This window comes from Urocampus carinirostris, chromosome 6 (assembly GCF_059441175.1).
Source record: "Urocampus carinirostris isolate Australia breed hairy pipefish chromosome 6, RoL_Ucar_1.0, whole genome shotgun sequence".
In the NCBI taxonomy this organism is placed as follows: Eukaryota; Metazoa; Chordata; class Actinopteri; order Syngnathiformes; family Syngnathidae; genus Urocampus; species Urocampus carinirostris.
Window position 1 is genome coordinate 30,391,116 of NC_142354.1, and position 25,987 is coordinate 30,417,102.

The 25,987-nt window shown below is 37.3% G+C and overlaps 1 protein-coding gene across 1 annotated transcript in view; it reads left to right on the forward strand.

Annotated features, from left to right (window-relative positions):
• The first annotated feature begins 9,737 nt into the window (after positions 1–9,737).
• slc25a26 (solute carrier family 25 member 26) overlaps positions 9,738–25,987 on the forward strand; it is a 60,030-nt gene continuing 43,780 nt past the window's right edge. Inside the window, exons 1-4 of the mRNA XM_088338698.1 lie at positions 9,738–9,919; positions 11,132–11,288; positions 14,616–14,734; positions 23,705–23,809. Coding sequence (XP_088194824.1) covers positions 9,887–9,919; positions 11,132–11,288; positions 14,616–14,734; positions 23,705–23,809 — 414 coding nt within the window. The 5' untranslated portion in view covers positions 9,738–9,886. The remainder of the gene's footprint in view (positions 9,920–11,131; positions 11,289–14,615; positions 14,735–23,704; positions 23,810–25,987) is intronic.

Consider the following 25,987-nt stretch of genomic DNA (forward strand, 5'->3'; position numbering starts at 1 on the left):
GAATGTGGGTGGAAACCGGAGTGCCCGGAGGAAACCCATGCAAGCACAGGGAGAACATGCAAACTTCACACATGAAGTTTTGATCTCATGACCTCAGAACTGTGCCGCACACGTGCTAACCACTGCTCCGCCATGCTGCATTCGAAATTTAATTTCCTAGAAAACCGCAACGACCAATTACTGTTGAGCTATTTTCAGAACCTGTCCACGGTTAGGGGTTTTTATGGGGCTAACTCTCATGTTTTTGTTTGTTAGAAATAGTGTTCCTACATTTTCTTCCTTTCATGCTTTGTTTTGAGCTAGTTGGTGTTGATCATTGTCCAGTCATTCAATCCATGAGTGAACAATGTTCCCTGCATCCTCATGCTTTTGTGTTTTTTTCATTAAGAACATGTTGATATTTTTCTTTCTTGTTCATTAATTATCAAGTTAGCATATTAAAATTATGTAGCAGGGATGCATAGTTAAACATGTGTTAAAGTAGTTTTGATGTCTTTGTTATCTGAAGATCCTAGTAAACTTCCTTCTTCTGTTTCTGAATACTATCCAATACTGAGTTGATTTTTTGTGAATAAATTATTTCTAATTTCTTATTTAGTGTCTACACTGATGTAAAGGGTTTTCTTCCAGAACCGGACTTTATTGGCAGAGTTGTTCAACCTTTTTTGAGAAAAGCTAAGCTTTTTTTCTTAAAGCACATCATCTGTCAAAAATATTTAAAAATGAAATTCATGTTTTGTTTGTTTTTTTTAAAGCTTACATTTGCATGTTGCCTAATGGGCAGTATACGATTTTATGATCATTTGTGTTCGCTGTGATGGTAATACTGGCGATTAATTCTTTTAACTTGTTACGCATTATTTTGATCATGTTTTTCCGGAAAATAAGAAAAAAAATTTACCCAGAAAAATTAAGTGTTACATTTTTACCCAATTTGATGTATCATTGTTATTATTAAATAGCTTAATGAAACAAAACACATTATTAGATATATTTTTTCTGTATCTCATGAGCAGATATTTTGTATATAATAAGAAAAAATAACAATCTGCTGCCACCTTTGATATGGATGAATGTTACAGTTACCTGATCACTGGAAAACAGAAAAAGATCCATAAGGATGGAATGCTTTATTTGAAAATATGAACTTGGGCAATTTCCTGCAAGCACACTAGACAAGGTTTCGAGCCACGCTAGTGTGCCCCAGCATACTGGTGGAAAAACTCTGATTTAAGGTAAAACAAAAGATCTGAGGCCTGTAACATTGCTCCCTCTGGTCAATGAGTGCAAAGACTATACAGGGAGTGCAGAATTATTAGGCAAATGAGTATTTTGACCACATCATCCTCTTTATGCATGTTGTCTTACTCCAAGCTGTATAGGCTCGAAAGCCTACTACCAATTAAGCATATCAGGTGATGTGCATCTCTGTAATGAGAAGGGGTGTGGTCTAATGACATCAACACCCTATATCAGGTGTGCATAATTATTAGGCAACTTCCTTTCCTTTGGCAAAATGGGTCAGAAGAGGGACTTGACAGGCTCTGAAAAGTCAAAAATAGTGAGATATCTTGCAGAGGGATGCAGCACTCTTAAAATTGCCAAGCTTCTGAAGCGTGATCATCGAACAATCAAGCGTTACATTCAAAATAGTCAACAGGGTCGCAAGAAGCGTGTAGAAAAACCAAGGCGCAAAATAACTGCCCGTGAACTGAGAAAAGTCAAGCGTACAGCTGCCAAGATGCCACTTGCCACCAGTTTTGCCATATTTCAGAGCTGCAACATCACTGGAGTGCCCAAAAGCACAAGGTGTGCAATACTCAGAGACATGGCCAAGGTAAGAAAGGCTGAAAAACGACCACCACTGAACAAGACACACAAGCTGAAACGTCAAGACTGGGCCAAGAAAAATCTCAAGACGGATTTTTCTAAGGTTTTATGGACTGATGAAATGAGAGTGAGTCTTGATGGGCCAGATGGATGGGCCCGTGGCTGGATCGGTAAAGGGCAGAGAGCTCCAGTCCGCCTCAGACGCCAGCAAGGTGGAGGTGGGGTACTGGTATGGGCTGGTATCATCAAAGATGAGCTTGTGGGGCCTTTTCGGGTTGAGGATGGACTCAAGCTCAACTCCCAGTCCTACTGCCAGTTTCTGGAAGACACCTTCTTCAAGCAGTGGTACAGGAAGAAGTCCGCATCCTTCAAGAAAAACATGATTTTCATGCAGGACAACGCTCCATCACACGCATCCAAGTACTCCACAGCGTGGCTGGCAAGAAAGGGTCTAAAAGAAGAAAAACTAATGACATGGCCTCCTTGTTCACCTGATCTGAACCCCATAGAGAACCTGTGGTCCCTCATCAAATGTGAGATTTACAAGGAGGGAAAACAGTACACCTCTCTGAACAGTGTCTGGGACGCTGTGGTTGCTGCTGCACGCAATGTTGATCATGAACAGATCAAAGCACTGACAGAATCCATGGATGGCAGGCTTTTGAGTGTCCTTGCAAAGAAAGGTGGCTATATTGGTCACTGATTTGTTTTTGTTTTGTTTTTGAATGTCAAAAATATATTTTTGTGAATGTTGAGCTGTTATATTGGTTTTCCTGATGAAAATAAATAATTGAAATGGGTACACATTTGTTTTTTGTTAAGTTGCCTAATAATTATGCACAGTAATAGTCACCTGCACACACAGATATCCTCCTAAAATAGCTAAAACTAAAAAAGCCCCACTCCAACTTCCAAAATATTCAGCTTTGATATTAATGAGACTTTTGGGTTCATTAAGAACATGGTTGTTGTTCAATAATAAAATTAATCCTCAAAAATACAACTTGCCTAATAATTCTGCACTCCCTGTAGAAGCAAACACAGAACAAGTCATTTTAACTTTTACCTTGAGAGTTTATCCTCACAGAAAAGAATGAGTGAACCATCAACCCTGTGCGTTTACTTAGCACAATAACACTTGCGGTACAGCTGGTCGCTCCCTCCCCATTTTGCAGATAATTCCCATCGCGCTTTGCCCTTCAGTTTTTCAAAAAACGGCCTGCGGGCCAGATTTGCCCTTCGCTGACTTGTGGCTTACAGCGAATCAGCTCCTCTCCCGTGCACTCTGTATTATCTCTGAGATCATGCTCCAACTGGGGCCAGATCAATGGCGTTCACTGCAAATCTGCACCGACACCGGGTGCTTCTCATTAACCTAGCGACAGAACGCACCTTTTCTGGTGCAGGCGACCTTTGAGTTTTGTTTTGGAGATGAGTCTGGCATTAGAAAATCCTCTAACCTTGAAAGGGCGGCAGTGGCTCAGGAGGTAGAGCGCTCGGCTTGGGATCAAGAGATCGCAGTTCGAATCCCGGCTCCTCTGTGTTACATGTCAAAGTGTCCTTGGGTAAGACACTGAACCCCTAATACATGCAGGTTAGCGCCTTACATGGCTGCACGGCCGCTATTGGGAAATGTGAAGCACACTGTAATGCGCTTTGGGAAGTCTTGACTTGAAAAGCGCTATATAAATGCAGATCATTTCATTTAATTTAATTTCATTTCATAACTCTATGGGTTTTCAACAACTATAAACATCTATCTGTTCAATTTAATTAGCATATCGCTAATATGTTTTAAAAACAACCCCCAGTTAGGTAACCCAACCAGTCATTTGTCCCATCTTAAAAGCTTGTTTCACAACATTTCAGAAATTCCCACTGTGTTTTACAAGGAAGGCAACACAATTGGTAGTGTTCCAACAATTTTGTCATATTGCCAAGTATTATTTTTGACACATGGGTAGCGTTGCTAAAGTTCACATTTTTTTAATGTGGAAGAATCAGGAGTTAGTTATCACACTATCACATGCACACAAATAATTGCACTAAATTGCTCTTATTTTCTGTCGAAACGGATTTTTGTTCATCCATTTATCCATTATCTGCACTGCTTATCCTTAGTAGGGTCGCGGGGGTGCTGGAGCTCATCCTAGCTATCTTCGGGCAGTAGGCAGGGGACACCCTTAACTGGTTGCCAGCCAGTTGCAGGGCACACGGAGACAAACAACTCACTTGCTCATTCATACCTAGTGACAATTTGGACCGGCCAATTAACCTGACATGCATGTTTTTGGGATGTGGGAGGAAACCGGAGTGTCCAGAGGAAACCCACGCAAGCACGGGGAGAAAATGCAAACTCCGCACAGGAAGGTTCGATCTGATGACCTCAAAACTGTGCCGCACATGCGCTAACCACTGCGCTGCCGTGCTGCCTTTGTTTATGTTCATAAAAGTATTTTTACCTCTAATCAAGTTCTCTATCTTTTTATACTAATGTCCCCTTTTAAAAATATTTGTCAGCTAGGTACCCATGAATAACGCAAGCTTTTTTAATTGGAGATTAAAAATGATAATAAATCTTTTTTAATATTTACCAATGCCGAATGATAAAAATCTGCAAAATGTCATCAAACAAGTAAATGCTCTTCGTCACTTAGTAGACACTCTTTCTCATTTAAACAATCAACTCCTTAAAAAATAGCTATCCTCTGCATTGTACGATTTAAGTAAGATTCATGTAAGATATTAATTTTGTTTATTTAAAAAAAAATCTTTTACAAAAAAGTTTTTATTTAAAAGTGAAATCAATAATAATAATAATAAAGAAAATAATAACAATAATAATTAGAATAATAGATCATCAGTTAAGTTTTTGTTTATTTTTACTTGGATATGATTAAAAAATGTATTATTTACGATTATTTGTATTTGATATTTATTTTCATATTTCCTTTTCAAAAATATTAAAAGCATACCTAAACTGATCAGAATTAACAGCCAATAGAACATATATATTTTTGCAATTTTTTTCAAAAATAAACATCTCGTTCAATGTTCTAAATTAATATAGTTTAAAGGACATAAATATTCATGCTTTAAACAAAAGAGCATCTGAAAAAATTACTTAATGCATAGATTTTCCTCTCACTTCTCCTTTATGATGTAGACGAAAAAAAACGTTCTTTCTTGTGGAAAAATCTAGTTTGTGATGTAACAGTATCATTAACTTATGTATATTTATTTATTCTGTTTTTTTTGTAATGTATTAAGTATGGTTGGTTTAAATTACTTGTAGTTTTTGTTAACTGCTATAACTACTAGAAATAAATATTGTTAGCAAATCAGAGCAGCTCTTTGCCACTATACTTGCAATTGGTTCCTTTGTTTCCCATCGTGTTGAATTCCTACAAATATTCTACAAACCAATGACCAGTGACAAAATGTAGATTATAATTAATGCACAGTATTTCAAAGTCCATCCACATCCGTACTGTCTTGTAGACACAGCAAACAGGTGAAGAGGAGAATGTAAGTGAGTCTGGCTTTGCTTTCCTCAGGCTCATTATATGTCAGGAGAATGAGGCAGGAGCCGAGTTCACATCCAGCTGAGGCTCGCTTTCGGACGGATTCCCACCGAGACCTGTTTCAACAAGATGGATCGTGGGCACAGATTCAAACTGGGTGCACTCAGCCCAGACATCATTGGGTCCGGTCTGAATAAAGAGGTGGCGGCCCCTTGACTGCTCCACCTTAATAAAAGACACTGCCAGGCTGACAGTAGCCCATAAATAACTGGCACATTTTATCTCAATGTAAATGTACACTATGTGTATTCTATTCTATTCTATTCTATTCTAATTATAAAGCAGTATCACCAGTAATTGAGATTAATTGTCATTATTATCAATGTGTTGAAACATTGTACGCAATGAGATTATCCATGACACTCCTGGGTAAACATGTAATAAATGATGCATGTCTGCCCCTGGCTGTCGTGATTGCCCAAGTGAAGTCACCTGGGGCAATCCGTTTGGCGCGCTGGAGCACACTTCCTGATTGGCTGACGTTCTCCACTTAAGCGGTCAGCGTCCAGAGAGGGTCGTCCGAGTGTACTCTTTGTATCCCTCAGTGTTTCTCCAGACTACAAGGTACCCACGACTCCTCGTGCCTGATTCATGCCTGCCTTCCGTTTTTGACCTGTTTCCGTTCCACGTTTTGCCACCTACTCTCCCGCCCCGGCCATCGACTTACCCGCAAAGCTGCACCTTCCGTCTACCCGTCACGGAGCTGCCATTCCGCCCGAAGACGCTGACGACCAACAAGCGCCGACATCCCAAGCCAGCTCCAACAACTCTTTCAAATAAAAACTCTTCTGAAACTAACGCTATTGGATCCGAGAGTCCGTTCTGGTTCATGACACTGGCTAAGAGTGTGTGAGTGTGTGTGCGAATGGAGAATTTGGGAAGTACATTCTGAAGTGCTTTTGATGTCTTTAGTGACTGATTAAAAGAGCTATACATATGCATTCCATTTACCATTGAAATGAATGAACAAATGAGTGGACAGCCTTTATTATCAAGTCAAGTCAAGTCATGTTTATTTGTATAGCCCTTAATCACAAAAAGTCTCAAAAGGCTGCACAAACCACAGATTATTGCAAACCACAGACTATCATGACACCATCCCCTGATCTAAAACCTACATGACGGCAAAGAATACACAGATATTGTCAACATAAAATACAGGTTATTCATATGCTATAGAATAGAAGTGTGTTTTGAGCTTAGATTTAAACATTTCCACTGAGGTTGCAGATCGAGTCTCAGGGGGAAGAGCATTCCACAGCACAGGGGACCTGATGCAGAACGCTCTCAAACCTGCGGATCTCTTCTTGGCGCTTGGGATCACTAGTAGATCAGCATTTTCAGAGCGAAGGCTCCGGACCGGAACATAGGGGGAAATTGAATCTGAAAGATATGAGGGAGCAAGTCCATGCATGAAACTTAAAATCACATCTTAAGCTAACGGGGAGCCAATGCACGTTAGCTAAAATCGGGGTAATGTGTGACGCAGAATTTTGGAAGTCAGGCACAAGTGAGTTCCAGAGCTGGGGAGCAGAGCGGCTGAAAGCTCCTTTCCCCATGGAGCTGAGGCGGCAGGGGGTATAGTGAGATGGAGGGAGGAAGATGATCTAAGGGTGCGAGATGGCGGAGCAGTGTGAAGGTAGTCGGAAAGGTACGGAGTGGCAAGGTTATGAATGGCCATGGAGGTGTAGAGCAGGATTATTTGTTGTAATTATTATTGATCCACAATACATTTCCATAAAATTTAGATTTACATTATTTTGTAACTGTAAAATATATCGCTCATTTGCAGGAATATAACTTGAAAACATTTGAAAACATATATCTTATTATTTCAACATTATTTCATGACAAATATATTTTCAAAGTGAGTATTTCAAATAACAAGTTATTTTAGAAAGGTGAGTGTACACTGTACACTATCAAAAATCGACTCCTTTTGTCTCTATAACAGCTGAAATTCAGAAATATCGACAAAAACCACACATGCACCTCTTTGACTGGGAATGTCAATCCTTGACAGCAAATGTAATAATGACTTTATAAGACAATACTTAACAAAAAAAAACAAAACAACGGAATTTCTTTTAAATTTGATGAGACAGATAAATAGATTGAGAACTATGAGTACATACAGCCCCCAAAGTTAAAGAAACATAATCTAAGATTATGAAAAATAGTTATCTATCAAAAAAATAATTAAAATATCATTTAAAAATTGACGATATCATTTTTATCTATCCATTATCTGCAACGCTTATCCTCAGCAGGGTCATCCCAGTTATCTTCAGGCCGTGGACAGAGGACACCCCAAACTGGTTGCCAGCCAGTCGCAGGGCACGCAGAGACAGACAACTCACTCGCTCACTCCCACCTAGGGACAATTTGGACCGGCCAATCAACCTGACGTGGATGTTTTTGGAATGTGGGAGGAAACCAAAGTGCCCGGAGGAAACCCATGCATGGACAGGGAGAACATGTAAACTCCACATGGAGAGGCTGCGGTAGCTGGACTTGAACCCTGAACCTCCGCACCATGGGGCAGCGCACTAACAACTCAGCCGACGTGACACCCTTAAATGACAATAATGACAATTCTAATTTCACGAGCAGAAAAAATATAGGATAAGAGTGGCTTTATCGGGAAGAACAAAGCTAAACACATAGCTAGCAGTAGCAGTTGGAAAACAATGCTAAAAACATGAGTTTAATAAAACAAAGTGGAATATCCTTTTTTTCAAGACATAAACGCACAATACTGTTTATGGTGTGGCGACTCTATGCTTATACCGGTCAATTTACTTGCCATTAATGTTTTGGGAATGTGGGAGGGAACCGGAGTGCCTAGAGGAAACCCACGCAAGCACGGGAAGAACATGCATACTACACACAGGAAGGTTTAATCCCTTGACTTCAGAACTGTGTCGCACACGCGCTAACCACTGCGCTGCCATGCTGCCAAATGGTCATTTGTAACAATTGACCATTTGTTCTTTACATGTCTCATCACATCAAAGTTCTGGCAAGCTATTTACATACCTGTCAAGCTCCACAGCTCCATGCCCTTACAAACTGTCGTATTTTCCCTTACAAAATACAAAAAAATCTTACACCATATTTTTTTTCAAACATGTTTATTTATGTAGTTTAACATGTTATATTGTACATGTGTTTCGTTAAATCATTCAGTACATATTCTTAATCATAAAAAAAATGAATAACAATTATTATCAGCGTAACTAAAATATCCATTAATAACACATTACATTTAAATTTGTAAATAAATATATTTTTGGAGGAAAAAAATAGTTGGCATTTCTATTTTGTAAACCAAACTACATTTTCAACCATTGATGTGTAGTGCCTAATTTCGACTCCCCTGCAAAATCCTCCCCCCTCACGTGAACGCGCATTCTGCTGCGCTTCCGAGAATAGCTTTTTTGTTTTAATAAGCTCATATAGAATACGATTACTGACGTCTGAAGCGCAGCAGAATGCGCGTTCACGCGAGGGGAAGAGGATTTGGCAGGGCAGTCGATATTAGGCACTACAGAGGCAGACGCATGCGTACAGTAGCATCAAACGCTTCCTTTGTTTTCAACGAAAAAACCGATACCAAAATAAAGGCTACCGCGCCAAACTCGTTTGACTTGATTGATTTGCCGATTCGTAATAGTCGGTGTATACCTGATGGTACCCATAATTGACAAATTTGCGTTTTTCCGTACAGATTTTCTTGTACGTCGTACACATCTTAGAATGCATAATAAACGTACTTTGTACGGCAAGAATGTACAGGTTGACAGGTATGTATTCAGCTCTGGATCACTCCTGTCATCTCCAATTTTCCTACCAAGTTATCCAGAGATTATATGACATTTAGACTTCATACAAAACAAGAACAATGAAAGAACAATACATCTCATTTTCAGCATAGAAAAAAATGTATCCACAAGAAAAGCCACTCTTCAAAATTTTGTCAAATATTTTTTTTGTTGTGGTTTGTTTAAATCTTTGAATATAATGAACATACCAATGTGCAAATTATACAATCTTATAATATAATAATGTCTCTATTTGGTAGAACATGACATTATTATTATTATTATTATTATTCTTTTTACTTTATTTGTCTAATTTAATTATTTTCCGTTTTTTTTCTCTGTATTTCTGCGGCACTCTCAGTTTCTTTGAAAATGTTCAACCTTGTTTGACTGTTGCATGCCAATTTTGTTTATGTTCATGCAATGTTCAATTTTTTAAAAGCGTTAAAAAGTGTATGGTCGCAATAGCTTTGTGTTTGGCATCACGTGATAAACACGTCATCACCAAACCGGAATTAATGCATCCAATATGGCAGCGCCCTTGACGCGCGTGTTTAATACTATGTCAAACCAAACATGAGTGTCACATATTTGAATATTTTACTGGTTTGTGAGTGAGACGACAGGAAGAGGCATTAAAAGCGGATTATGGAGAGACGAGAATTCGTCGCGTCACTTATGGTACGAAACGATTTTTTGTCATTAAGTATATAATTTTGACAGTAGTCTCAGGTCTGTTCAGCCCTTTTGAGACTCCTTGTTATTAAGGACTATACAAATAAACATGGTTTAACTTGACTTCATTCAACCGACTTGGACGCAACTTTTAAACACGGAAATAAATAATTCACCTTATTATTATGATGCAGTCTCTTTTTCTGTGCCTTTTTCTTCGTTCTTTGTCTTATATATTGTGTGGTTTTGTTGTCCATTCGTAAGAATACTTAATTACGTTGATTATTGTCCACTCAATGTTATTAAGTTCCAAAAAAATCAAAACAACAATTCGGAGAGAACTGTTTGCAGCAGCTAATCGTATATTTTTGTGACAACTTCTTTAATCTAAGTTTATTTAGTGATGCATATTCTTATTGATCAGTAGCTAAAATCTAGTTGGTGCGTTGTTGATAGCGCTTATGTTGAGACGAGATTTCAAAAAACCTCATGTTTTTTTCACAGTAAATTAAAAAACAAGATTTATATATCAATTATGGATAGCATTACAGTAGCTTCAATTGCACACTGATTGACATGGGTATACCATTTTTTGTACGTTATGATCGTCAAAGTATAATATATATTATTATTAGTAGTAGTATTATTTTAAAATACATTCATGATTTCGCTCCTGTTGTCATTGTCATCTCTGTCCTTTATTTTTTACCAAATAAAAAGTTACAGAGCTCCATAATTTACAAATAGTTGTAATGTTTCTTCTATTTTATGTCTGACATCCTCACCCCAAAATACTTAAAGCAAAACTATACTATGCTAAAAATCTGGTAATTGTGTGTGTTATGGGTTTCTAAAGACCCTCCTTACCCCGAGGTTGCGTACTCTGCCTTGACTTGCAACAAGGCAATTCATAAAACAAAATGAATATTTACAAAGAGTGACAAGTAGATAGCTTGCTTAAGAGTAGATAGGTAACCATCACTTCACGGTCAGAAGTGGACATAGAAAGGAAAGTGAAAGGGAAGGAAGTACGGTTTGGCTTCTGTGACTAGGCAGCCACAGCCTGTCATGAACACTGACTGTGTGGACATTTTTAGCCAGACTTGAATATAGAGAAAATATGGGAGGAATCCCATAAGGAATTTCGGTAAAATTTGACTGCTGTGGCACATGTAATATTACATAAAATAATATTTAACAGTGTCTTATGTTGTCCAGGCTGGAGGGTGTGCTGGAATGTGCGTGGATCTTACTCTTTTCCCGTTGGACACCATTAAGACCAGGCTGCAGAGCCAGCAAGGTTTCTCCAAGACCGGGGGCTTCAGGGGAATTTATGCAGGAGTCCCATCTGCTGCACTCGGCTCATTTCCTAGTGGTAAGACATGAAAGATTGTTGCAAGTACTGTATTGTTCAATTCACATTTGAGGGATCAATCTTTCTTCTGGGCTTTAATACTATCTTTGTAGGATGTTACAATTCATAGGAAGATGACATGAAAACTCACTTGGGCAGATTGAGAAATACAAACATGCTACTTTGGTGACCTTTGGTCATTATAGGTATCATTAAGAGTTTCTGAATCTAAATACACCCCTTGCTGCATGACTGTAATTGTCTAAACCTCTATGGCCAATATCTAGTATTGAGGGTTTGGTAAAGAAAAATAAAACATATTGGAAAAAAAAAGATTTTCACTGGCAAAAATCTTTTGCTCATATATTTTATTATTTGTAGGATCATGATCAATAATAATGATCTATCTATCTACCCTGGTGATATCCCTCGGGAGGGGTTACCGACAGCAAGACAAACACATACAAAAACAAAGAAAATAAAAAAGGCAAGAAGTAGCAAAAACCACACCAAAATTGTTGGACCATGGCCAACCCAAATGCCCAAACACCCAAACAAATTAAGCACCTCGACACCATGCTTTCGTCCCTCCAGATGAAACGGGACACAAGAAAGCGGCCATGCTACTCTGGTCAGGGTGACACAACACACTCTTCTGTTCAAGCAGGGCCCGACAGTTTTCACTGGTTTAACCTTGCCGCATCATACAGGTGGCCTGCCCATCCCTTAGAACGCGTCCAAACATCCCACTATCCTTTCACAACACCTCTCCACTCATTCCTATCACCAACAAGAGCTCTAGCTTCCAATATATTTAGACTTCTTTCCTGGAGAGCACTCATAACACAACCCATCCACGTCAATCGCAGCCTTCCGCTTGGTCTCATTCCATTAACTTCTGCTCTGTAGATCCTCTTTAACATTCGCTACTCATCCATCCTCTCCATGTGTCCAAACCAACCGAGTACTCTCTTATCCACACGCTTGCTCAGTTCCACTACCACTCCAGTTCTGTCTTTAACAATTTCATTTCTCAATCTATCTAATCTTGTCACTCCTAACATACTCCTCAAACACTTCATCCCAAAAACATTTAATTTCCTTCTTTCCTGCAGAGCACTCATAACACCATCCATCCACATTAATCACGGCCTTCCTCTTGTAAAATAATGATGATAATGGAGATAAAATATCAGTAATGATAAAAATACATTTTTTTTAGCAATTTTTTAACTTGTATTCCCATTAAAAAATAACGAATAATTGAATAAATGAATTTTATGACAAAAGATGGCAGGTCATTTTTCTGTTTTCAAATTTTGTTGAAATTTAGTTTTATCCGTCTTTTACTTTGTAATCAATACTTAAATAAACCACAACAAAACTCAGTTTTGCTTCTGTTTTATTTTTAAATACGCACTCTTGTAAGCTTGTCTGTGTTTTTGTAACACGGCCCCAAGCAGAGAGCTCCCACGCCCTATTGTGGGGTGTTCTCCTTGTGTATGTGTTGACTAAAGAAATAGAATCAGCTACGGACACTGCGCTCTTTTACACGGTGCGCCCCATGGTCGTGAAATTATGGTACTCGTGTATGTTGGTTAGAAATAAAATTAAAATCTATCTTTAAAATGAGGGTTGGCAATGGGGGGGGGGGAAATATTAGATTAATATTTTGCCAAAAAGTAGTATTAGGTCCGGGCAATAAAACGATAACAATAATTGTGATATAATTTTTACCACGATAATTAATCATGAAAACATTTGATAAAAGTCGATAAATTTTAACTGTAATTACACCACCCGAAACCCAATCTTTTCGCAGGAATGGCAATGGCGCCTGTCTTTCAGAGTGAATAGGAAATAACGTCAGCACGGTCAAAATGAGCGAAATACACCCAAAGGATAACACACTCACTGATGGAGTCAAAGACCGTTGATTTGGGGGGGTCGCAGCTTGCAGGTCTACTTCAGGTTATGTGCAATGTTCTGCAGTTTTTGATAACCTAATTTTGTTTAATATTGCTTATATTTGTTAAATTCTGTAGAAGATTGTCACCATCCGCCTTTCTTCTGACATCAAAAATTGGTTAAATCGGCATCTGTTCTTTTCCTTTCAACTTTTACCAAAAATAAGACTTATGAAACAAAAAATATATCATACTTAATGTGATTATCATCGATATCGACGTATATTGATATTACTCATTTTTACCTCTTTCACTAAAATTGTTGTTTCAAAATTTTGAATACATTTAGATATTTAGAAAAACATTATTTATAATGGTAAATATGGGCATATTTGAGGTATTTTGTCATTTTACTATATTTTTATTTTGTTTTCATTGTGAAATAAGGAAAAGAATACTTAAAAAAATAGAAATGTATGATGTATAATTTTTGCTTATTTTAAGTATTGTTCTTATTTCGGGTTAGAAGAAAGGTATTTTTTATAATACATTTTGGGAAAAAAAGATTAATATAACAAGAACATGTAGACATTTTATGTTTTAATGTTTTTTTGTATTTCTTGTAAAATAAAAACTATGTACGAATGAATAAATGCATTTTATGACAAAAGATGGCAGATAATCTTCTGTTTTTGCATATTTTTGCGTTTAAAAATTAGGCAGCACGGCGGCGCAGTGGTTAGCGCTTGTGCGGCACAGTTCATGTCATGGGAACCTGTCGTGGGTTCAAATCCAGCTCCAGACTTCCTGTGCGGAGTTTGTACGTTCTCCCCGTGCTTGCGTGGGTTTCCTCCGGGCACTCCGGTTTCCTCCCACATTCCAAAAACATGCATTTCAGGTGAATTGGCCGGTCCAAATTGTCCCTAGGTGTGAATGAGCGAATGAGTTGTCTGTCCCTGTGTGCCCTGCGATTGGCTGGCAACCAGTTCAGGGTGTCCCCTGCCCACTGCCTGGAGATGGCTGGGATGGGCTCCACCCCCCCCGCGACCCTAATGAGGATAAGCGGTACGGCTGATGAGATGAGATGAGGTTTAAAAATTATATTTGTATGTTGATTTAAAAATAAAAACAATTTTTTTCATTTAAAATGAGGTTTGGCAATGGGGCAAAAACATCATGATGTAATTATTAAGTTCTTTAGGTCACTATCATGTAATAGTCGTTCACAATTTATTTTGGCCTTTTGGCCTCACGTAGTTTAAATATAACAAAACTATCTGACACCCAACAAGAACGATTTACTCTGAAAGTGATTATTTGATTGATTTTTTAAAAATATTTCCAATTGAATATTTTTTTACCACTTCCGGGACATGTACAAACTATATTTTTGTTCTCTTCTCAAATGGTAATTGTGTTTTTTTTTTCCCCTTGATTTCAGCGGCTGCCTTTTTTGTCACCTACGACTCAGCCAAGTCCCTGCTAGGTTCTGTCGGGGTGCTAAAGAAAACGTCAATGACTTCAGTCACGCACATGCTTGCAGCCTCTTTGGGTGAAATGGTAAGAAAGACTCTTCCCCATTTTGTTCCCACTATTGTGTTAGTCTTTTACTTTGTATTTGTGTGGGTATGAGCTATAACGTCCAGGTCAGTAAGTTAAACAGGCTCTCTGTGGGTGTCCCATTTTTTACTTCCCCTGCTGGGTAAAAAATAATCTCATTCACTAATTGACTGGATCCGGTCCGAGAGCCCCGCCCCATATAAAAAAATCGTGGAGTGTCATTTCTTCGATCCATCCCCTCCCAGTTGTACTCAGTGGGCGACTGGTATTCAGATTGGCATGAAGCATGGAAGTAGAGAGACAGGGGGTACAGAAAACAGGATGCCCCCCTCCTAGAACATTACTATAGGGTTTTTTTTGTATTCATGGATTTTAGATCGATGTCATTTACCCAAGTTTTGCATGTTTATGAAATGGGGCCGTTCCCTGTTGCGTCTCATTCTGTTGCCAAGCGCGTTGGTGCAAAATTCATTCAGAGATGTCATTATAACAGGACCAAAAAATTACTAATTCTGTACAAGTCCTGGACCATTTTGATTTTAATGCAAGAAACCACCGATTTTTTCCACCCAGCAAAAACTGGTTGAAACAACATTTCAAAGATATAGACAAAGCAAAGAATCCATCCAACTCACATCACTATTTAGTTAAAAAGTGAACGTTGAAAAAAGGACATTGAAAAGATTTTAATAGTTCCAGGTTTCATCCAAACACATCTATATAAAGTCGAAAAGTGAAAGCTTGAAAATAAAAACCTTTTCTAGGCTTTGAAAGGACACTTTAAAACTAATTTTCAGAAACCAAAACTGGACATTATATGAGGTACACAAAAAATAGTGTTAGGTGTTGTGGGTTTGGGCCCAAATTCAGAGATTCCAGAATGGAGGCAGTGATGCTGAAAACAAGTATTTTATTTATTTAACAAAACCAGGAAAAATGTAACAAACAAGGGTCACAAAACTACATAACATTTCCAAACAAAGTCACACCTGACAATGTCAAAACCAGAAACAAAGACAAAACCTATGATGAAAATGTTAGGAACAAAGTAACAAACAAGGAATCACCCCAAAAAAATGTCCAAACGAAACAAAACCTGACATGATCCAAACCAGGAAAAAAGACCCAGCTGGAAATTGAGACGCAAGTAACTAAGTAAAGGACAAACCATGGGGTCAAAAAACGTCTAACAAACGGTCTAAACAAAACAAAAAACGGACAAAAACAAACAAACGGGTCTGGCAGTAGAAATGCCCCACGTGCTGTCCAAATCGTTAACTATAAAGCAAGGTTCTGGGACCTTATACACCCAAAGAGCCATAAAGGCAAAAATATTTAAAAAGAAAAAATGAGAGAGCCACGCCATATAATTCAAGACAAAATTCAACAAAACCGCTAAATCTCTTCAGACAAACACTTCAGCACATTATATTTTTACTATATGTCATTTGATGATTTGATCAAATCTATGTAAAAATTATAATGTCAGAGCCTGTGTCACATACATACATATGTTATATATAAAATCGCCCTCAATTTTTCTCCCTCCCCCAGTTACTTAAGAGTGTTGGCCTCATTTTGACTGTCATTTTTGTCCTAAATAACGGTTTCACTTTTAAAACTTGGCGCAAACAAATTCTTTAGTTAAAATGTCACAAAATACTGCAAAAAAAAAGGATGTCTTCCTGTTTATATATTTTTGGGTATATAGTTCGTGTTATGGCGATTTTCAACTACATGGTTCACTGAAAAAATGACGAAGTCAAAGATCTTGCATGGAATCATGCTGATCTAGTTACTGTTAATTTACTTGAAAAAAATCTGAAAATAGTTGGAATATTGTAAAAAAAAAATGTTTGTTCCCCTGGCAGATAATTTTTTTTTCTCATTGTATGTTTGTTAAAAATATTGTAAAATATAGTAAAATCTAAAATAAAGTAATCATCTAAATGAAGATAAACGATATACTCTATTTATAGGTGACCTTATAATTCAAGATTAAAAAAAAAAAAGAAACTGGTGCAGGGAATGAATTTCTAAACAGACTGAGTGACATTTTTTAACCCCAAAGAAGTGTGCCTCAAATAGGTTGAAAAACCCTGCTATTTTGTCACATTACACGAGCAAATGGTAGATTTATTTTATACAAGAAGTATAAAAGAGAACAGTAATCTGCTCGTAAAATTTGATTTTCACTCTTTGTTTGTGTTAAACTTGCTTAAATGCCACAATATGCTAGTTTGTAACTATTATTTAATAATCAGTACCACCTTTTAAAAAATGCAAATTAATATTAATTTCAGAACTGGGCAAATTTTTATTTTGTTGAATTAATTTTATTTATTGCCCTTCCTCTATAAGAGAGCCATCACGGCAAGGGTGGATGATCACCTTAGTTTCAACTCTTCGTTTGTGGATAAAGACAGATAAATGTGAAGGGTGAGGCCCAGTTTGTTACTAACGTAGACCCAATTCCCGCTGTTCTGGATTTACGCACATCAAAGATTCCAATCCTCAATGTGGAGCTGAGCACTTTCTGTATCCCACTTGAGTCTGGCTTTTGCACGGGGTTCTCTTCAAAGAGAGTAATCTTAGGGCTAGGCTGTATAAAGACTACCTTACTGCTTAGTTGTATCCCGGGTCTAAATGTTGGCATTGTGATGCAATCCCAGACACATAATTGTCTCTTGAGTCTTCATTATTGAGCTGTTTTTAAAGTGATTGCACTGAACGGCTGTTTTAAGTATGACAGCTTGATGAACTTGAACTGGTGTGAATGTGATGAAAGCAATCATGAAAGTGTTAGTCGAACATCTGTGGGTGAAGCAAGTAAATGGTTGCAGTCCCATAGCAAGTTTGAAAAGTATGGGAAAGTGTAAAATGTTAAATGTGGACATTCTAAATTTGAAAAACTGAAAATTGTGAACTATTGCACTACAAAAATGTATGGAATTGTGAAATAAGGAAAATAATCATAATTTTAAGTACATTCATTTTGTTCTGTTGGCATGTAACTTTGCAAATTATAACTATACATTTTCCACATCTAAAAAATTCCTGATTAAAAAAACAAAAAACAAAGAATAGATCAGGAAAACCAAATTGGGCTCTATTGGTCATTGGTGTCTGTTTTTCAGTGGACCACAGCATCCAAAGAAATGTTTTTTGCTAAAGCAAAAAAAGTGTTTTCTAAGTATAGGGATGGTCAGAGGTTCTAAAAAGGAAGGCCATAACAATTGATGCTTTTTAAATATATCAAAATGAAAGTGTCAGAATCTCGCAGCCTCAGGTTTTTGGTGTAACCGGAGTCCAAGCCCGGAGAACCCGGTCAGCCGTCTTGATCCAGGCCCGTGTGACAACGGAAAAGAAAAGAAAAGAGAGAGGATAGCTGTTCTCGTGTCTGCTTTTGAAGGGAGATGAGGTCACGGTCGCCGGAGGCGGGTCCGTCGACCAGTGAGTTCCTGTTGAGGCTTTTCAAAATCCCTACAGAGGAAATAAAAAGTCGTCGTGAAAGAAATAAATCAATGCAAAGTCGAATTGATCATCAGATAATCCAAAGAGATGTTTTTTTTGGGTAGGCGTTCGCTTCCCCATAATGAAACAGATAATAATGGATTCCATGGTTACCAGTAGCAGGAAGAACCTCCTGATTGGACTCAGATACAGCACATTCATCCTCTGGTCGCTGTTTTTCGGTGTCAACAGTTATACCGTTCTTCAGAGATGAGCCGCACAGCAACGTTTATGATGGAACACTAACTCTATCTGAAGTAGCACCTGCTGAATGTAAAGAAAGAGACTTGACCTTTAGAAGTAAGATCTGACATGGAAACTTCAGCTGGAGAAGATCCTAATAAGGCAACTTTGCAGACCATATGGAATACAGTGCCTTGTGAAAGTATTTGGCCCATTTAAATTTTTCAACAGGCTGCAATAACGAATCGATACAATTGATTTTTAAATGCATTGGCATAGCTCTTACTGTAGTTGTAATTCCATGCGCCTTATACATTAAAAATGTATACTATAATAAATGATAATATAATAAAGTGCGGAAAATACAGTACAATACGAAAATTATTATTAAAAACAATTGTCCAAAAGATGTGTGGAAAAAAAAAACAATGTGCCTTTTTTCATGATGAAAATCAAAAATAACATTCTATGTAAAAACCTGTTTGTCCTGGCGTTTGCCTGAGGGTGTGGTGGTGCGTTCCCGTAAAGAATGTGTAAGATGATGGTGGCTGTCAGGCTCTAGAAGGCTGTTATCCAGCCATTAGATCAGATTTATCTTCATTCCCATTTGCTCGACATCTGGCATGAAAGCTCATTTGTCAAAGACGGGGGGCGGCCTTCTCCGGCATCCTCGTGTCCCCATCCACCCGCTTTGCCGTAGCCTACACTTGTGGAAGGGTGTACAAGAAAATAAAGTGCTGCTCTGAGTCCATGGCAATGCTGGCAGCTACTTGAAGTTGGCACTGAGAAATAATCCACGCTTGCGTTTTGTGATTTGTTGGCTGTTGTTTAAAAAGTTGGTCACGTCTGGAGTGACCTCATACTTTGCCTTTTTTCATGCCCCCCTTTTCTTCCTTGCATGAAAAAAAATCATTGTGTAAATGGATACTGTCCTACAATTCTTTAACTCGGCTCACATACACTGCCCGCAGGCTTCAAATAACCTCCTCAAAAAGCTGATTAGGCCGCGGGCTGGTTCTAAAAAATACCAAACCTGTGATGGGTCATTATGATTATCTTGGAAATGTGATTTTTAACTGGCATGAGAAATCATTGTCATGATCAAGTCGAATGTATTCGTATAGCCCTTTATCAAAAGGACTGCACAGGCAACAATTACAACATCCTCTGATCTGAAACATAAGTCTGAAATACTTGTTTTTAAATACATGATCAATTATTCCCAAATTATTTTAACAATAAGCCTATAATTTATAAATGTAAATCACTAAGTGCCCCAAAGAAGATGTTTTAGGGATTAACTGAGCCGATTTCAACCTTACTCGTAATCATTACACCCTGATAACGACATATTAACCTCTTGTAGTTATTTTAGGAATGCAGATCAAACGAGAAGCGCTGCACTAATCAGTAAAAAAAATAGCTCTCGGCTTTAAAATGGTTGCTGATTTCTGATTTAACCCATACGGCTTGTCGGCATCAACGAATATATTTTATAATTAGATTATTATTTATTTATTAATTATACGAAACAGTCAAATGTTATTACAGATGTTCCTTTTTGTTCAATATACATGTCCAATAATTGTTTTAAATCAACCTGTCACTGTACATCTCTGGCATCATTATATTAACAATAAACATCCCAAAATAATGGATATTTTTCCATCATCCATCCATTATCTGCACCGCTTATCATCAGTAGGGTCGCGGGGGTGCCGGAGCCCATCCCTGCTATCTTCGGGCAGTGGACAGGGGACACCCTGAACTGGTTGCCAGCCAGTCGCAGGGCACACAGGGACGGACAATTCGCTCGCTCATTCAAACCTAGGGACAATTTGGACCGGCCAATTCACCTAACATGCATGTCTTTGGAATGTGGGAGTAAACCGAAGTGCCCAGAGGAAACCCACACAAGCACGGGGAGAACATGCAAACTCCACACAGGAAGTTCAATCTCATGACCTCAAAACTGTGCCGCACACGCGCTAACCACTGCGCTGCCGTGCTGCCCAGGATTTTTTTTTTTCCTTGATGTGAAAAAAGGAAAATTTCCACATTTTCCACACAATTCAGTCTTGTTCCTCTGGCAGATGAATTGGCTCATCCCCAGTTTTATTTTACATATTTATCAAAAATATGATTGTGGTAAAAATAATGAAGATAAGTTGTATTCATTTTCTAAGTCACTGAAACGATTATCTAAAATACATTATAAAATGAGAAAAATATGATTAATTATCAGATAAGATTAATAATGTGTAAAAATGATCATATCTGATAAGGCAGATCATTTTGCTAATTTTTATGCTTATTAAACAGTATTTATCTATAATTGGGGCTCCTCATTGCTTTCCTCTCACTAAAATTGTAGTTTAAAATACATTTTAAAATAAGAAAAAATGTCATTTGGGCAAAATATATATAGAAGATAATTCGACTTTTTTGTAATTTTTAATTAATATTACTTTTTGTATTTGTTTTTATAGTAAAATAAGCAAAATGGTATTTGAGAAAATAATATGATAAGGCAGATAATTTCACTCTTTTTATGTATTTTGAATTATTTTGGGTTAGAAAAAGTTAGTTTTTGAATAAAGTTTTGCAAAAATATGTTTTGGTAGTTTTACTTGAATGATATTTCTTCTACATTTCTACTATGTTTTTGTAATGAGACTTTTTGCAATGCAAAGCCACAGCACATTTTGGCAATTAATTTTTTCTTCCTCACAAAATCCGTGACCTTCATTATCATATCCGAGACGTTTAGGCGTTTAGTAATTTAGCAATCTAGCTTTGACTCCAAACAACCTCCTAAATAAAACGTGTCCCTAAACAATTTGATTTAATCCTTGGCAATTTCTGACTTCACATCTGCAGTGACAGGAGAAGGAGAGATACTTGGACTGAAGGCCCTTGCTCCAATTTTATTAGTAATTGCTTGTCATGGACACTTTATTTCTATTAAGCCTCCTTACTTTGAGTTCATGGAGAATTGGTTCAGGAAAAACACTGCACTCGATGTATTATAAATGGTTAGTTGACCAAAGTGAGGCTTGGGAATGAGATCTGAATGCAACTGACAGAAGAAAGGCTGACATGTGGACGTTGAACCACTTGGTGGCGCTACTGCTCCATGATATAATTTGATATTTTTTGCTAGACTTACCATCATGGTCAATATCAACTGGTATTAAAAATACACTTTGACCTAACAATAAGAAATATACTGATTAAATCAGCATTTTTTTAGAGTGCTTCTTTGCACAAAAAAGGTTGTTACTCTTGAAAAGAATTGTTTTCAATTTTAATTACTAAATTATTCTAGAAAAGAGGTTGGCGACTCGAAATGTTAAAATCCCAAAACATCTTTGCAGCATAATATATACATATATATATATATATATATATATATATATACATATCTCCAATGGAACATTTTTAGAATGTTTGTGTCCTATTTGTTCCCTTACAGAAACCAGAAAATTTTCCATGATCAAACGTTTTTTTAAATTAAGACAGGGAGCCACTATGGAGCGCAAGAGCCGCTCTTTGCCAAAACCCAATCTCTTCTTTTAGTCTTTGGAGTTTATTTTTCTTATTTTAAATTTTTTTCCAATTTTCCATATATTTAAACTAAAATCAGTGCCAAAAGCCTAGCGTAGCAACAAGATGCCAGAAAAACATTGGTAGGAATTCCCATTTATAAACTTAAAATTACAACTTAAAATTGGTATGATTGATAATGTATTTTTGCCGAGTATTCAAATCAATGTTTTTTTTTCATTTTAATTTTTATACTGAAACTTTCAAGTCATTAAAAATTTTTTTGTCAATTGACACAAAACATGTAGTGTTCCTCCCCACAATCATGCAGATATGTTCCATAATATTCCACCTGCCATAGATCTCAAGAAATTAATTTTCAAAGTAGACAGTTTGACTTCATATCCCCTAGAGCTATGATGTCACCGGAAGAGAAAAATAAATAAATCAAAACAATGGCTGGTCCTGTTGAAAAACACAATGCGATTGTAGTAATCAACAAATTCATATCGCTCGGTTTTTGCTTGGAGTAATTGGAACTTTGCTTACCGTGTCACTGGGGTACTTCTGACTATTTTGTCAGAGTTGCGTGCTTTGATCAGCAAAAGCTGCGTGCAGTAAGTTTACCTGCTGCCCTGTACAGTATGTTCCTTTTTTGTCTTTGCCTCCTTTTAGGTATATGATTGTGACCTTTCTTTTTTTGTTTTTCACCGCGTGTCTTGCAATAAATATATTTTTGTCCTGATAGCCCCCCTCCATTGGTGTGCAGGTTCCTGAAGGCTTCCATGTTTGCCCCATAAGCAGTAGGCTAGCTGGCTAGCCTGTTGTGCTAATTTTTTTCCCCCCAGACTGGGATCGTGTTTTTTGCCGTAACTGCATGTTTCAGGTCAAATGACCCTCCCCCCTTTTTGATTTTTTTTATTTCTATTTTTATTTATTTATTTATTTATTTGCTTATTGGCCCTGGCTTTGTTTGTGTTTGTTGGTGTAATATTTTTTTTGTTATTGTTGGCTCCCGGTTATCCTGGCTACTTACTGCATGTTTTTTTTAAATGAAAATGTTAAACTTTTTTTGTAAAATAAGAACAAATATTCCATTTGGCAGATAATTTCCCCCCGTTAATTTTTTTTTTTTTTTTTTTTTACTATATTTTTCACTTGATATTTTAGTAAATGGGTAAAATATAGCAGATCATTTTTGTAATTTTTATTCTTTAATGTAAAATAATTCTTAGTCGAAAATAATGTATAATTGTGGTAACAATTACTGCTAGGAAACATGATTTTTTTTCTCATCAAGATGATTATTTCACTTTTTTGATGTTTTTTTCTAACTTTTTAACTAATTTTTTAAAGTAACTACAGTGTTTTGTGCTTTTTCTCATTTTTCTGTCCCAACTGTAATTAGTGTAATTTGTCTATTAAGTTTTTTTTAGGACGCTATGCAAAATAATACTATCATTCTCTGACATAAAAAAACAATGACACCAACAGTAATGGAAGTGTAATCCCACTTCGTTTTAATGCAGTATATAAAATAGATTTTCGGGACCTCTCCTCATTTGAAATTGGAGAAATGTTTGTGATAGTTTGAGCTTAACAACCAAGAGCCGAACAAACATGAACAGATATCAATCTTTGTCTTTCCATCACTCCGCAAAGCTTCTAACATGGAATCTTTGTTGAGCAAACAAGATCAACCAAATCATTTGTTCTTCCATTTTGTAGGTGGCATGTCTCATCCGGGTGCCCACGGAGGTGGTGAAGCAAAGGACACAAGTTTCTCCTTCATCCAACACGTACCGCATGCTTGTATTTGCTCTCAAGGAAGAGGTACAACTGTGTAGGAATTATATATAAGTATATATTTTTTATATGTGTTTCTTTCTTTACCATTATTTTGATCGCTGACCTTCATCTGATCTTTTTTACTTTCCTCTCACAGTATTAAGCTAAAAATTAGACCCCTAATAAGGCAAGGCACCCCCCCAAAAATAGTCTTTTGTCATAGATTTTTCTTCTTTAAGCACACTCAACTATAAGGTGCATAGAATTAAGACTTCCGAAGAGCTTCCATATTTGTTCGTGTATAATCGTTGCACATATTTTACACTTACGGCATATGTTATTGCAATGATTGATCAGTCACTAAATGTCGCTGACCCAAATCGCAAAACATTGAATTTTGGAGCCTTATAATTGAGCTCTTATCATAACATTAGTTTGTCAATCAAAAATATCAGTTTCTTGATCTGCAAAACTGATAGAGACAAGCGACTTGCAGCTGTAATCGCAGCAAAAGGTGGCGCTACAAAGTATTAACTCAATGGAGCTGAATAATTTTGCACATCCACTTTTTCGTTTTTTAATTGTTAAAAAAAGTTTAAAATATCCAATAAAGTGTGTACCACTTCATGATTGTGTCCCACTTATTGTTGATGCTTCACAAGAAATTACAGTTTTATATCTTTATGTTTGAAGTCTGAAATGTGGCAAAAGGTCACAAAGTTCAAGGGGGCCAAATAGTTTCCCAAGCCACTGTGATTATTCTTTGTTTATTTTTGCATTGTTAAAATGTTCTTACACCAATTTTTAGGCTTGTACTGCATAAAAATATCTGCTCCAAATATCGGTTATCGGCCTTCTCTTCATACTAATAATCGTCCATGAAAAACCCACATTGGGCGATCCCTTATAATAATAATAATAATAATAATAATAATTTCCTTGTATTGTCATTCTGTGTAACAATGTACACAGAACGAAATGTCGATTGCACCTGACCCGTTGTAGCGAGCCGATGCAGCCGCAGCCAACAGAGGGCGCCGCCGACCACTTTTTAAGTCTTAGGAATGACTCGGCCGGGGCGCGAACCACCGACCTCCCAGTCTCAAAGCGGGCGCCTTACCATCTAGGCTACTGATATGAAGAGGCTTTAGATTTTGTTTCATTATCACACTGTTTATACTCATGCTGCAAGAGACGAATGTCAAAGAATCTATAAAACCAAAAGTCGTCCTGAAACATAAACAAACGCAAAAAAGCACAATTAGAGGAAACAACTATTTCATCTTTTGATCTGATAATTAATCTGACTTTTCTTTTATTGACATCTTTACATCTTTTAGGACCTCCATCTGTTTTCTCAATTCTTGTTTCTGGCATTGTGGGTAAAAATAGTGTGATAAAAAGATAAAATTGAATGCCTTTTCGAATGACATCTGAATTAGAGGTAAGATCGGGCCCAAAAAAAGCACCCGAACCCGACGCAGGCCCGGGGGGTATTAAACCCGACCCGGACCCGGCCCGACTAATTAACTGGATTTGCTGGCCCGGCCCGAGGGGGCCCGAAATTACATATTTTATTTATAAGGAGGGGTGATTTATGATAACAAATTAAACTCTGCCTTTTGTTACAACATCTAGGCCTAAGTTAAATAAAACTGTATAAACATTTACATCTTTTATATTTCTGTGTCTGCACTGCAATCTGTCATTGACGTTTTTTTTTTTTGAGGTAACGAAAACATTTAAAGGCGTCCGTCATTTTGACGACTTGATCATTGGGCCATAATCCACAGCAGCAGTAGTAGTACGCCTTTAAGATTTTAGCGCAGCACTTTCATTGAGAGGGGATGTTGACGTGTTGTGCCGACTCCTATGCAACCCCCCCCCCCGATCGTATTCTATATAAAACGCTTATTAAAACAATAAAGCGAGCTAATTATAATCATTGGGAGATCCTAGTCTATATAACGCGTTTATTTAAACAATAAAGCGCGATCGTATTCTACAGATTGCGTTTTTTAACGCGGATGAAAATCTCACCAACGTCAATGTACGCTTCCGACAAAAGCGATCGTATTCTATATAATACGCTTTAAAACAAAATAAAGCGAGCTAATTATAATCATTGGGAGATCGCGTTTATTTAAACAATAAAGCGCGATCGTATTTTACAAAATGCGTTTTTTTAACGCGGATGGAAAAGTCACCAACGTCACTGTACGC